The 12,889-nt window shown below is 36.0% G+C and overlaps 1 protein-coding gene across 1 annotated transcript in view; it reads left to right on the forward strand.

The window, feature by feature from the left end:
* The window catches only part of FAM241A (family with sequence similarity 241 member A), a 41,715-nt gene extending 31,361 nt beyond the window's left edge, over positions 1–10,354 (forward strand). Inside the window, exon 2 of the mRNA XM_027598401.1 lies at positions 8,145–10,354. Coding sequence (XP_027454202.1) covers positions 8,145–8,390 — 246 coding nt within the window. The 3' untranslated portion in view covers positions 8,391–10,354. The remainder of the gene's footprint in view (positions 1–8,144) is intronic.
* Positions 10,355–12,889: the final 2,535 nt, after the last annotated feature.

Consider the following 12,889-nt stretch of genomic DNA (forward strand, 5'->3'; position numbering starts at 1 on the left):
ACAACTCTCTTGAGTTAGGTATTACTATGTTCCTTTTATACATGGGGAAACTGAGGGTCAGTGGTTAAGTAATTTGCCTTCTGTGTGTGCAGAGCAACATTTGAATCTGTCCTAGTTGCTTCTAAAGCCTGTGCTGTCATTAATAAGCTGAGCGACTTAACCTCCTATTCCTTATTTCTTAAAGTAGATTTTGTTTTAATTATCTCTAAGGATACTTCTCTCTTAAAAATCCTCTGACTATGTAAGGGTTCACCTTTAATTTCTCATCATTAATTTTGTGTATCTTATAAGAAGGTTTTGAATCAATTATAACACCTTTATTTTTATGTATGTCTTTAATCATGGATGAAAAAATAATAATATCACTATATTGGTAAGAACACTTCAGCGTGCATGTCATAGCATTATTGTACACTCATGAAGGAAACTGCGCTTTTGACAAATGTTCTTTCATCAGGACCTCAAATACAAAGAATAAAATCTGGCAAATACACAAAGTGACTGATGTTAGAACAGCGAAAAGCACCATCTGAATTTCTGCACTGGTATACCACTTTCTGTATGAAGTGTTTTGTGTGGTTGGCTTTTTGGTTTTTGTTGTTGTTGTTGCCATATTGCATTTCTGCCAAGTATATCTCCTCATACTTGTCTGGAATCTTTTTTTCCACATTTGAATCTGAATTCTAGTCAATACTGAAAGGACTATGAAAAATCCACTCAACTGTTACATGGTTTACATGTTTGTATAAGATAAAAATTAAAATTTGAGTAATTTTTTGCTTGATAAACTCACTTTCAATATACTGTAAACTGTGAGAAAAGATGTAAAGCAAAAAAAGATGCCGATGTTCATTTCACTTTGTTAAATGTATTCATTCTGTGAAAAATGAAAACATGTTTACATTGGTTTTTTTTTTGCAGTTCAAATATGTAAAATTTACTCTGAAAACTAAGTAGCATTAGACAGAGGCTAGCTATTAATATAATAATAACTGGAGGGAGTATAGTATAGGGATTAATGGAGTGGTCTCTGGAGTAAGAGCTCCTCCATTTACTAAGAATAAGTCAATGGCCAGACATTTAATACCTGTGAAATTTAGTTACCTTATCTGCAAATGAGGGAAAATAATAATGCCTCCACAGCTTGTGGAAAGATCAAGATAAAGTTTGTAAAGCCAGTACCTGGCCTATAGTAGGCACGCAGTTTTAGCTTTTCTAACATATCATTGATAATACCACCACTTATTACTATTACTCTGAAAATTACAAACGGGAGAGAGTCAAGGACTCAAGATCTCCTCTGTTTATATTACTCTCTACTCTTCAAATACAATGGTTTAGAAATTGAGCGGAGCATGTAAATTTTTTTAATTTTATTTTATTATGTTATGTTAATCACCATACCTTACATCATTAGTTTTTGATGTAGTGTTCCATGACTCATTGTTTGCATATAACACCCAGTGCTCCATTCAGTACGTGCCCTCTTTAATAACCATCACCAGGCTAACCCATCCCCCCACCCCCCTAATTTTTTTTTTCTTTTTTAGAGAGAGAGTGGTGGGGGGAAGGGCAGAAGAAGAGGAAGAGATAATCCAAGCAGGCTCCATGCCCACCATGGATTTAGGGGGAGGGCTCAATCTCACAACCCTGAGATCATGACCTGAGTCAAAACCAAGAGTCAGATCCTTAACCAAGTGAGCCACCCAGGCGCCCCAAGCATGTACATTTTAGCTAGCAGCTACTATATCTTGTAATCTAGTCTAGAATTTATTTATAAATATTTGAACAAATTCACATCTGTACTCATGGAGGAATAAAATATTTGATGTTACATGTAACTTTTGTTTATTTTTTGTGGGTTTTTTGTTTTGTTGCCTAATATGTTGTTATTGTAAAATACTTCTATTGTTCATTCAACAAATACTTATTATGAACCTACAATAGGCCTGGCACAGTGTGATATACTAAGTATTAATGTTAAAATTTATAAGACATAGTTCTAGCCCTTAATGGCCTTGCCCTTCCTATCAAAGCTAGTGAGAGGAAATAGATACATAAAGAAATAGTTTTTATAATAAAATACTGTGGAAGGCAGAATAATGCCTCCCCAGAAATGTCCATATTTTAGTCCTTAGAATTTGTGAATGTGATACCTTAAATGGCAAAAGGGATTTTGCAGATGGGATTAAATTTAAGGACTTTGAGATGGGGAGATTATCTGGATTATCCCATTAGGCTAGATCTAATCACATGGGTCCTTAACCTCAGAGAAAGCAGAGAACCTTTCCCTGCTGTGGTCAGACAGAAAAGTTAACTAAGAAGAATGGTCAGAAGAGCTGCAACATTGCTGGCTTTGAAGATGGAGGAAGGGGGCCAGGAGCCAAGGAATATGGACAGCTATTAGGAGCTAGTAAAGGTAGGCAAATAGATTCTCTCCTAGAGCCTCTAGAAAGAAATGCAATCCTGCTGACATGACTTCTAACCTACAGAACAATAAGGTGATAATTTTTTGTTGTTTTAAGCCACTAAGTTTATTGTAATTTCTTTTATCAGGAATAGAAAACTGATTAAAAAAATACAATAAATTGTCTTTACTTAAAGGATTGTATGTGGAGAAATAGAAGAAGATAAGGATCACTTTCCAAAGTTGTGTCAGAAGAGCTAGGAAGACTTTTCCAAGAAGACCCACAAAAGTCATTGTTCCAAAGTGGATCACATGCACTTTCCAAAGCCAGCTTCTGGTAAAGAGAAGTTTATTACTCTTAAGACATGTCATCTCTGGAGCTGTAGGTCTGCCTCACCTGAGGAATGTGGGCTGGAATAGGTTCTAATAAGAAAGAGGAAAGAGGGAGTGGATGCTTAATAATTTCCCAAACAGAAATACTGCTAACCCCATTAGAATCTATACATTGCTTTGAAATTACTGTAATAAAAATACTTTGGAAAAAAAAGATCATCTTTTGTTTGGCAAGAAGTGAGCAAGGTAGAAAACCTATCAAGATATTGCTCCAATGCTTGCCAGACACATGATAAATTTTCTCCATTTATTCAACAAATATTTACTGAGTTCCTTCTATGTGCTGCTATTCCCAACACAGCCCCTGCTACATACTGATACTAGAGGATAAATGGTCAGTCAAATAGATATTGTCCATATCCTAATGTACAGTGATAGAGACATTCATCAAATAATCACACACACATCTGCACTGATTTAGAATACATTGAAAGAGCATTATATCGTGCTATGAGATTGAGTTGAGGCTTAGGCTGAGGCTAAAGGAAGAGCAGACATTAACTGAGCATGGGAGGGAGGAGAGTGTGTTAGGCAGAGAAAACAGCATGTGCAAATCTTTGGCAGGCAAAAGCATGGCCTGTTCAAGAAGTCAGAGATCTTTGTGGCTGAAATACAAAAAGGCAGAGGGAGGCTGATGACAGGATGAGGCCAGAGACCCAGAGAGAAGCCAGACTAAGCAGGGCCTCCTAGATCATGTAAAAATTTTGGCCTTAATCCTAAAAGCAGAGTGGAGTGATTGGATTTGCATTTAAAAGGATCAATTTGGCTGCTGTGTGGTAGATAGTTTATAGGCGAACCAAGGAAAAGGTGCAAGAGCAGTTAGGAAAGTACTAGAATACTCAAGGCAAGAGATGTTAATAGATTATTTGGGGATTACAGCAGCAGATGGAATAGCAATATACACAATAAGGAAATATTTAGAAGGTAAAATAGAGAGGACATGTTGATGAACTAGATGTAACAGGGAGGGATGTGGGAGGAATCATGAAGGCCTCAGGTTTCTGGCCTTTGGATCTGGCACATGGATGGTGGTATCATTCGTGTAGCTAGAGAGCATTGAAGGAGCACTACTTTCTCACAAACTATCCAGGCTTTTTAAATTTTATTGTAAATAAGAATTTATAAAAATTATTGAATTGAATGCACTTTTGATATCTGCATGAGGCAGACCAGAAAAAGCAAAATTCTTTTAATTGTGGTAGTTTTGTAGCATTACATGTATTTCATTTTATCTACCCTATCCACTACTCAAATCATAATATATTTCTTAATACAACTTTCCTAATTTCAATATACTGTATTGCAGTAATTCTATTTAGCTATCCCACTTATCAACTTTGTAAACTTAAAAAAAAAAAAAGCCTTAAATGCACTAATTGATGGAAAGAAGGGAGAAAACAAACTAATCAATTATAAGCATGCAGGTCTTTATCTCAACTACTATACGTACAGTGGAGTACTGATGGCAGCCCCTACCAGACCTCAAGAGCCAATTGTTAAATTTTCAGGAACCTTGCAAGCTAGTTGTAAGTAGCCTGAAATTGAGCACAGCAGAAGGACTGGCTACAGAAACTGGAAAAAACTATGGAACTGGCAAACAATTCAAATCAGAGATCCACCCACCCCAACTCCCACCCCGGACAAAGCCTACTGCTAAACCCTTACCAGCGTACCAATGTTCGTACCTTTTAGAATAATGGTATTTGGGGTGGATATTCTGGATATAGAAAATACTGTAATGAGACTGACTATAATCTCACTGACTTAAAAATGCTGCCTATTTTTTTTTCCCATGTGCTTAAATGTCTTTCCTTTAGGATTGTTTGAAACCTATCTAATTCTTTGCTGGATATTTTGGATGTTTCCACAAAACTTCATTTGTGAATATAGGCCACTTTTAGGCATTCTTCTAATGATTTTTACTTTTTCCTCTCCTTTAGATTGCCCAGATTAAGAAGTGCTGCAGTCAAGTGGCAAAATTTTAGTAATTATTGAATCTGATTATAGGTATATAGGGGATCGTTGTATTTATTTTTCTCTAATTTTGTGTGTGCTTGAAGTTTTTCATATTAAAAAACAAAGCAGGCTGGAGCAGCCACATCTTGCCCAGACCAGCCCTTCCTGGGTCTTCCACTTCCAGTCTCAATCCCAGCAGGTATTCTCAGGACCTGAGACGATGCGATCCATTGCTGCCTCCTCACTTGGCCTCTAGGAGTTAGCTAATTCCTTGTTTTGATTTAAGTCTTGCAACACCTACTTCTTCCCTGAAAAACCCACAAGCAGCCTGTAGAAAACTTTAAAGTGAATCTTCAGAAGGAACCATGTCAGATTAGGGTACTTTCTTTGTACTACAACCACAAAAATACTGAAAGAAAAAAGTCTTAAAATTCTTCAGTAACAACAGAAAACCCCAAAGTACAATGAGTGCATAGATTAAAAGAAATTGGAAAAAGTAAAAAAGAAAACAAAAAACTTTAATAAAAAGTAAAAAAAAGGAGGCCAGAAATGATTATCAACAATACAAGACACTGGAGGAGTAGAGAGAAGTGAGGCCCCAGAAGAATTACAAACTAAATCAAGTAGTCTTCAAGTTCTGTCCTGAAGAAGAGAAGGGCTTGATCTCAGGCAAGAACAAGACTTTTTTTTCTTTTATAATGTGGAATATCATCATGGAACATATAAAAGTATGAGAAGCTGAGAAACATAAAATTCACCCAATCACGGCACATCAGCGAGGAATAAACACAAAAATTGAGGAAAGGTTAACAAGTAAATTATAATTGAAGAGAAAATTATTATCAAAAGGAATCATGTAAATCCATTTTATGGGTTAGAAAACTGAAGCTCATGAAAGTGATTTGGTCAAGGTCACTCAGTTTAAGTGTTAGAGCCTGGATTTTAACTCTCTGGATTTCAACTCCCTCTACAGCATTTTGTTTTTTCCACTCTTTTTTTTTTTTTGGTAGAAATGCAAGTTCAAAACTAATTTTAAAACTGTATGTAAATATAATTCAAAAATAATTCTGGCTTAAAATATAATTAACAATGTTGCCCCAATAAGTTTCATTTTTCTATTTCATCAATGACACTCTGTTCTACATAAATTGCTATTATAAGGGGAAAGATCACTTTAAAGTCCTATTGAAAATCATTTTATCTGCTATTGCAAATAAAAATTAGATTTTTTTCACTCCCTCTTTCCTTAAATATATACTTTAAATTGTATATATTTAGACTAGATAATAATGCATTTTTAAAATGAAAAAATATTTTTATTTATATATTGATGGCTGAAATGATCAAGCTTTGGTTTCTACTAAAGGAATCTAAGTTTGATTCACGTATTTAAAGAGTGCCTCAAAACTTGCTCCAATTCATTGGCTCTTTTTGGCAGGTGACTTTTGTCTTCTAAGTTTCCTTTCCTCTGGTATAGACAGCATACTTAATGGTATTTAATACTACTTTTTCCTATGTCAAACCCTATACCTAAAAATTTTTTGTTATATGAATAATTCTCCATCTTGCACCTACAATGAGCTAGAAGGTATTCAGTAAATAATGACTGATTTGAATCATGACTCCTAAATGCAATTAGGTTTAATAAATTACCAGACAACTTTGTCACCTACATGACGTAGTTTTTCTTTTGTGGCTGTATTAGGGTCTAGTGAGGAGAAATTATATCAATGATTTCAACAAAGATAATTTAATTCAAAGAATGATTAATTAGGTGTTGGAGAATGGAAAAGGTGGAAACAGAACAGTAAGGCAGTGATTTCTCAAATGATGGTCACCAGGCAGGCATCATAAGCATCAACTGGAAACTTACTAGAAATGCAAATTCTGACTCCAACCCCTAGCCCTGGTTTATGAATCAGAAACCCTGGTGATAGGCCCAACAGTCTGTGCTGTAACAAGCCCTCCAGGGGATTACAAAGTATGCTAAAATTTAAAAATTATGTAGGTAACAACAACTGGAAGCAACCCCCACTCCTAGGCCTGGGCTGGGGCAGCAAACAAAGGGGTAGAATTACTAAAACTGAGAAGATTGGGGAAAGGCCCTGTGGAGCTGAAACTCAGACTTTCAAGAACTCATCATTGCTCACCCAGTACTGGCGTCTCTGTACTCAGAGGGGGGTATCCCATAGAACTAAGAACAAGATAGCTGAGGAATAGGCACCCACAAGTTGGATCTGGTGTCTCAAGAAGGCACATTGAGATTGGTTCTGCAAGTGTTGGGAAATCCCCAAACTGAGATCAGTGGCTGCTACTGGAAGAAATTACTACTACCAGAGTGAAGAACTGTTGCTAGAGCAAAACTGACAGCACCAGCAAACCCATTGGAGCAAACGATAGCAAATCCCTTTCCTTCTCCAGCCGTGCAGTGTCTCATTCACCCCTCTATTGGCAGAGACTAACAAGGAGCCAAATATGTTTCTAGAATTACAAGGAGTGGTTTGAAGCTGAGAGACAGTAGCTCAATAACTGGCGTGAAGGCCTTACTTGTAATAAGAGGTAATAGAAATAGTAAGCATTTTTTGGAAATAGTAAACATTTTTTGATATGCATATTGTGTACACGTGGACATTTTCTTAGGAGCTGACTTCTAGGTGGACTTTTGGACGTAGTGTACAAAATTATTCCTATGTGAAAACTCTTTGTCTCTCCTGATGGGATTAATAAGATGCACTTAGGACATTTCTAGAATTTGGACAAGAAACTATGCAAGGGCCTACACGGAGGTCTCCTTAGCCAAAAAAGCCAATACTGAAAGATCACAACAGTGATGGCTGAGGAATGCTCAATAGTAGCAACAAGATTTGCTCAAGTCAGCTGAGGCTAGGTTTCTTAGTCTCAGTGTCAACAGAATGGACGAAAAAGCTTACTTAGACAAGACAGAGCAATCTGGGTCCCTGCCTGAAAACAGGAAGTTGGTAGAAAAGTTATTTTTAAATCATTGTAAAGAATAAGGACAATACAAACATGATTCCTCATTTAAGCAGCTGTCTTTTAAAATCCCAGGAAACTAGAAAATGAATGGAAATGAATCAGCTCCTTCCTTAATCTTATAAATCAGTGTTCTGATAGTTGAGGGTCCAATGTTGATTCTACAGAAATCAATAAATCAGTGCTTTCCATATCCTTGAAAGGTGGGCACAGACATAGTTGTTCTATATGTTAATCAAAAGGAACATTCCCAGATATTTACTGAATGATTATCAGAATATGCCCCGTATTTTGGGAGAACGATGAGATAGTCGTTATTCTTACGGACCTTCCCCTATTTCTCATTTTATGTTTATGTTTTGTTTTCTGTTTTTTTGTTTTTGTTTTTGTTATAAAGGATATTGAAGAATCACAAAACCACACTGGCGAGCCTGTTGGAGATGACTACAAAAAGATGGGAACACTTTTTGGTGAATTGAACAAAAGCCTCATCGACATGGGCTTCACAAGGATGTATTTTGGAGAACGAATTGTGGAACCAGTAATAGTCATATTCTTTTGGGTTATGCTGTGGTTCCTTGGCCTACAAGCCCTTGGACTAGTTGCTGTTCTTTGCCTAGTCATTATTTATGTGCAACAGTAAAATACGGCTGAATAAGCTGTTGTTTCACATTTGGTAGCCATATATGTGATTGGTGAAGTTATATATTTCACTACATGAAAGCCGAAAAGTTTGCCTTGTTTCAAATTGTGTGCTGTTTTGTAATGAAATTTATAAGTGGATGTTGTTTCAAATTAAACTCAACTCTTGATAATAACAGGGTTGAATATACATTTTGTAGCTTATTCAAAAGTCTTGTTTTACTACTGTGATCTGTGCCCACTTTTAAACACCCCACCCTGGTCCCAAACCAAATCTTAACACCACCAAAAGTGAGCAGGGAAAATAACAGGATATGGAATTCAAACCAGGTTGTAGAGAATTCCAATAAAATATTTTAGAAGAAAAAGGATGAAACAAGGAGCTAAAGTTTTAATGGGATAATTGTCCCCACCCATACCCACCAAATAACCCCTTATTATTTGGGAAATAACTTGGATATCTACTGTTCCTGCTCAGCCCAAACCAATATAAATGATAATTACTAGACACTACCTTAATACTGTGATGAAAATCAGTAAAGCTAGCACATTTTCTAAAGATTGAAAAGGATATATTTATTATGGCTGATGAAAGTTAAATGTAACTTTTTTATAATGTAATATTTGGGCCTGGAATCGCTTCAGTATATCATTTGAAGTTTTAGACAATTTTGGTGCTAATTACCTTTTGTGAATTTTTTAAGTCTCATAAGCCACATCCATTGCTGGCTGCACCCCATGGTAATGCTATATTTTCTTGTATCTAACAAGTTGTGTATTTTTTTTCTAGAGAGACATTTTCCAAGTATTTTTTTCCAGAAATTTACATTTTATAGTTCTTTTATAACAATTATTCTAAGATTTTAAAAAATCTATTTCCTATCTTGGCATGGATTTCCCCCCCAAAGTTGATTTGTATTATGGCTAAAATATTTTACTATGCCTTTAAGGAAAAAAAAAATCAGCTCATTTTCTTTGATGTCTGTATAGGAAAGTACAGTATTACAGTATAAAACCAAATGTTTAAATTTGAAATTTAACAGCCAATTGTAATAATATTCCTCTAAGGCTAAAGCCAAGTCAGTAATTGGCCAGTCATGTTATTAATGTGTTTTAATTCAGCACTTTGGGGTTTTATATTGAAATAAGCATTTCTTTAAATACACTTTGAAAACAGAAAATGGCTTAGTGATTTTTTGGATTTTGTTGAAGAACCTAAAATCTGTACACTTGTGTCTCAGAGACCTTCTATACAGATAAAGGAGGGGTACTAAAGATTCAAGTTAAATAAGGGAAATGGGACAATGAGGTATTTTTATCTTTGGCAGGGTAGTAACTAAAGTATATAAAGTGTTTAATATTCTGCTTTGTAAAGTTTTTACCCAATCCTGTTTAAAAATTTTATTCCATGAGTTCTCAGTGTCTTCCATGCTGAAGCAGAAAACTGATGAAAAATGTTCACTTAGATTTCTAAAATTAGATAATCCTGAACAAAAATACCAATCAGAGGGCACTAAAAAGTACTGTGGATTTGTAATAAATACAGACCTTTTAAAGTTTGACACAAAAGAAAAGACTTTGTACTATATCAGTGTGGTTTTATTGGGTTTGAAATATTTTTATAGAAACCTTTATGAATTTGGCGTAAGGCCAAGTTATTTGAAAAGGTGTCTTCATTTGTACACAGTAGAATTGTGAGGCTTTTAATAGAAGTCATGAGATTTTGTATATCTGCATTAAATATTAAAAAGTACATTCTTTTCCAATGCTACCAAGAATTTTAATTTTCCTTTGGAATATAAAAAAGATATAGTATGCATAATAATGGCTCTAATTCCACCAGTGCTAATATTGAAAAAAATTTTTAAAGTAAGTTTGAATAGTAATTATTTAAAGTATACTGTCAATACTGTGTATCTGCACACTGCTGTTAATAGGGTATATATTAAATCACATTAAGAGATATTTTGCTGCTATTCTTTCTGAATTTTTTATTGGTTAGAGCAGTATACCATCAAATTCTTTGCTTTGATAGGGAAAAAACAAACTTTGCTTATTTGATGGAAATAATACATTTTCTTTTATGAAATATATTAGAATGTAGATTATACTTGTACCCTGAAATGAAAAGAAACTGGTCGTTTCTTTGGTTCACAGTATAAGGAATTAAATGGGAAATGGTTCTCAATCATTTCAGTCTCAGATACAAGCCAATTTTAGAAACTGTTATTCCTTATGAATAAGGACATAGAAGTTACATTGCTAAGGTTATTAGATTATTAATGTATACATCATTCATACCACAGCTCTCAGTTCAAATGGAAAAGGTTAAACCCTACAAATAAACTGGCCAGAGATGAGTAAGTCAATTTTCCTTAAAGCGAAAACTTGGTGTCTTGTAGAATTCAGTCCTCTCATATCTTAAGCTGTGATATGCAGGTATTTTCCCATCCCTGGTCACCAGTCAAATCATACTCGGTCCAGTAGTGTGCCAGAGCCAGCTTGCACTGACTTGCAGAAATCAACTGTAACCTTTTCCCCCCAGTCCACCTTCAGTGGCATCAGTTGGTAGCCTGAAATTGTCTATGAGGGGAGTATTTACACTATCAAAATTGGCAAACACAACAAATCGGGGCTCTTTTCTCCTGGCAAGCCAGTTGTTAAACATATGTTAGCATGCCACCTATTAACCACCCTAGAGGTCACATCCCCATTTTGACTTCTATAGATCGAAAAGGAAGCATATTGAGGCAAATCCCCATCAACCCATCCAAAACTGTATTTGGATCTTTTCCATGTGGCAATTTTGAATTATGGTTGTCATCTAACCAACACATCTCTATGTAATCACATGTTTTGATCAGAGAAAATCTCTCTGGGCTGTCACTGAGCTGCATATCCATTCATCCAGATGATCAGAAAATAAACAATTACAGAACTGATGGAAGGCAAATTATAGCATAAGTGAAGATTTGTTGTAAAGTAGAAAGCTCAAAATAGTCAAAGCTAGATCCTGAGCAATTAAGGGCTGCTTGTATGGTTTGTAGATTATATTTAACCGTTATTTTACAAATGTTTACTGATTTCAGGTTATTTTAAATGTTTTTATTGTCAATTCATGGCTTCAAAAGGTCAAAGAAGAGAAAACAATAAGACTTTCATACCTGTTGATACTTCTAGTAATAGGCTTGGCCAAGGAGAATATAAGGAGAACACAGCCTACTCTCTCACCACCCTGCACATTGCCTTGGACACAATGTGTCCACTCCCATAGTTTCCGTTGCCATTTCATAGTAACAACTCTGCAATCGGTATCTTCAGTTCAGAGCACTGTACAGATTATAAAATCCATACATTCAGTTGCTTGCCCAACATTTGTACTTGCTTATCCCTTAGTACCTCAGGTTCAGTATATCCGAAATAAAAAAGAACTCAGCATCCTTCTCCCAAACCTTTTTTTTCTTTCGATGTTTCCAATCTCAGCAAATGACAGTTGTCTCCTACACTGCCCACTTATAACCAGTCACTGAGTTCTGTCTATCTAACTTCCTAAAAAATGTCTTTAATCTTTACACTTCTCTTGATTCCCAGTATCACTAACTTAGTTCAAACCACCATCATCTCCCTAGATTGCTATCACGGAATCCTAATTTGTCTCCCCTGTCTTCATTTTTCCCTCTACAGTCAGAGTAATCTTTCTAAATCATAACTCTGATCTCTTGGGCCTAAATCTTTTCAATGGCTTCCTGTTGCCATTGTGATAAAGTGCTTACTCCTTACTCTGTTTTACAAGGCCCCTCAAGAACTGGTTCTTGTGCACCTCATCTGTTTGTACTACTGCTGTCCCTTTCCAACATTCAGCTTTACTCAATTTGTTTTTTCAGTTCCTTGTGAGAGACATGCTTACTCACTTTGAGAACTCTGTACATGCTTCAGCTTCTCTCTTTAGCCCCTTCCCACCAAACCGACCAACACATCCACAGCTTTAAGACCTTTAGTCCCCCAGGAAAATTTCTCTATTAAATCCAGTTTTGATATTTTATGTGCTTTCAGAGAACTCTGCACTTCCCCTATCAGTACTTGTCATGCTATATTGCAATAGCTTATTTGTCAGCTTCTTCCTTTAAAAAAAAAAAAAGATTTATTCATTTATTTGAGAGAGAGAGAGCACACAAGCACCCACTCAAGTGGGGAGGAGTAAGAGGAGAGGGAGAGACAGAATCCCAGGCAGGCTCCGTGCTGAACACAAGCCCGAGGCAGGGCTGGATCCCTCCAACCCAAGATCACTACCCTAGCTGAAACCAAGGGTCCACCGCCCAACCTACCAGAGCCACACAGGCAGCCCTGTCAGCCTCTTCCCTTAGACAACAGGCGTCACAAAGGCAGAGAACATATCTACCTGGTTCATACACTGCATTGTCTAACACAATGCCTGGCACATAATATATACTCAAAATATTTAGCAAATTAATAAATCAACTTCATTTATTCATGTACTCC

Source organism: Zalophus californianus, chromosome 2 (assembly GCF_009762305.2).
Source record: "Zalophus californianus isolate mZalCal1 chromosome 2, mZalCal1.pri.v2, whole genome shotgun sequence".
NCBI classification, from domain to species: domain Eukaryota; kingdom Metazoa; phylum Chordata; class Mammalia; order Carnivora; family Otariidae; genus Zalophus; species Zalophus californianus.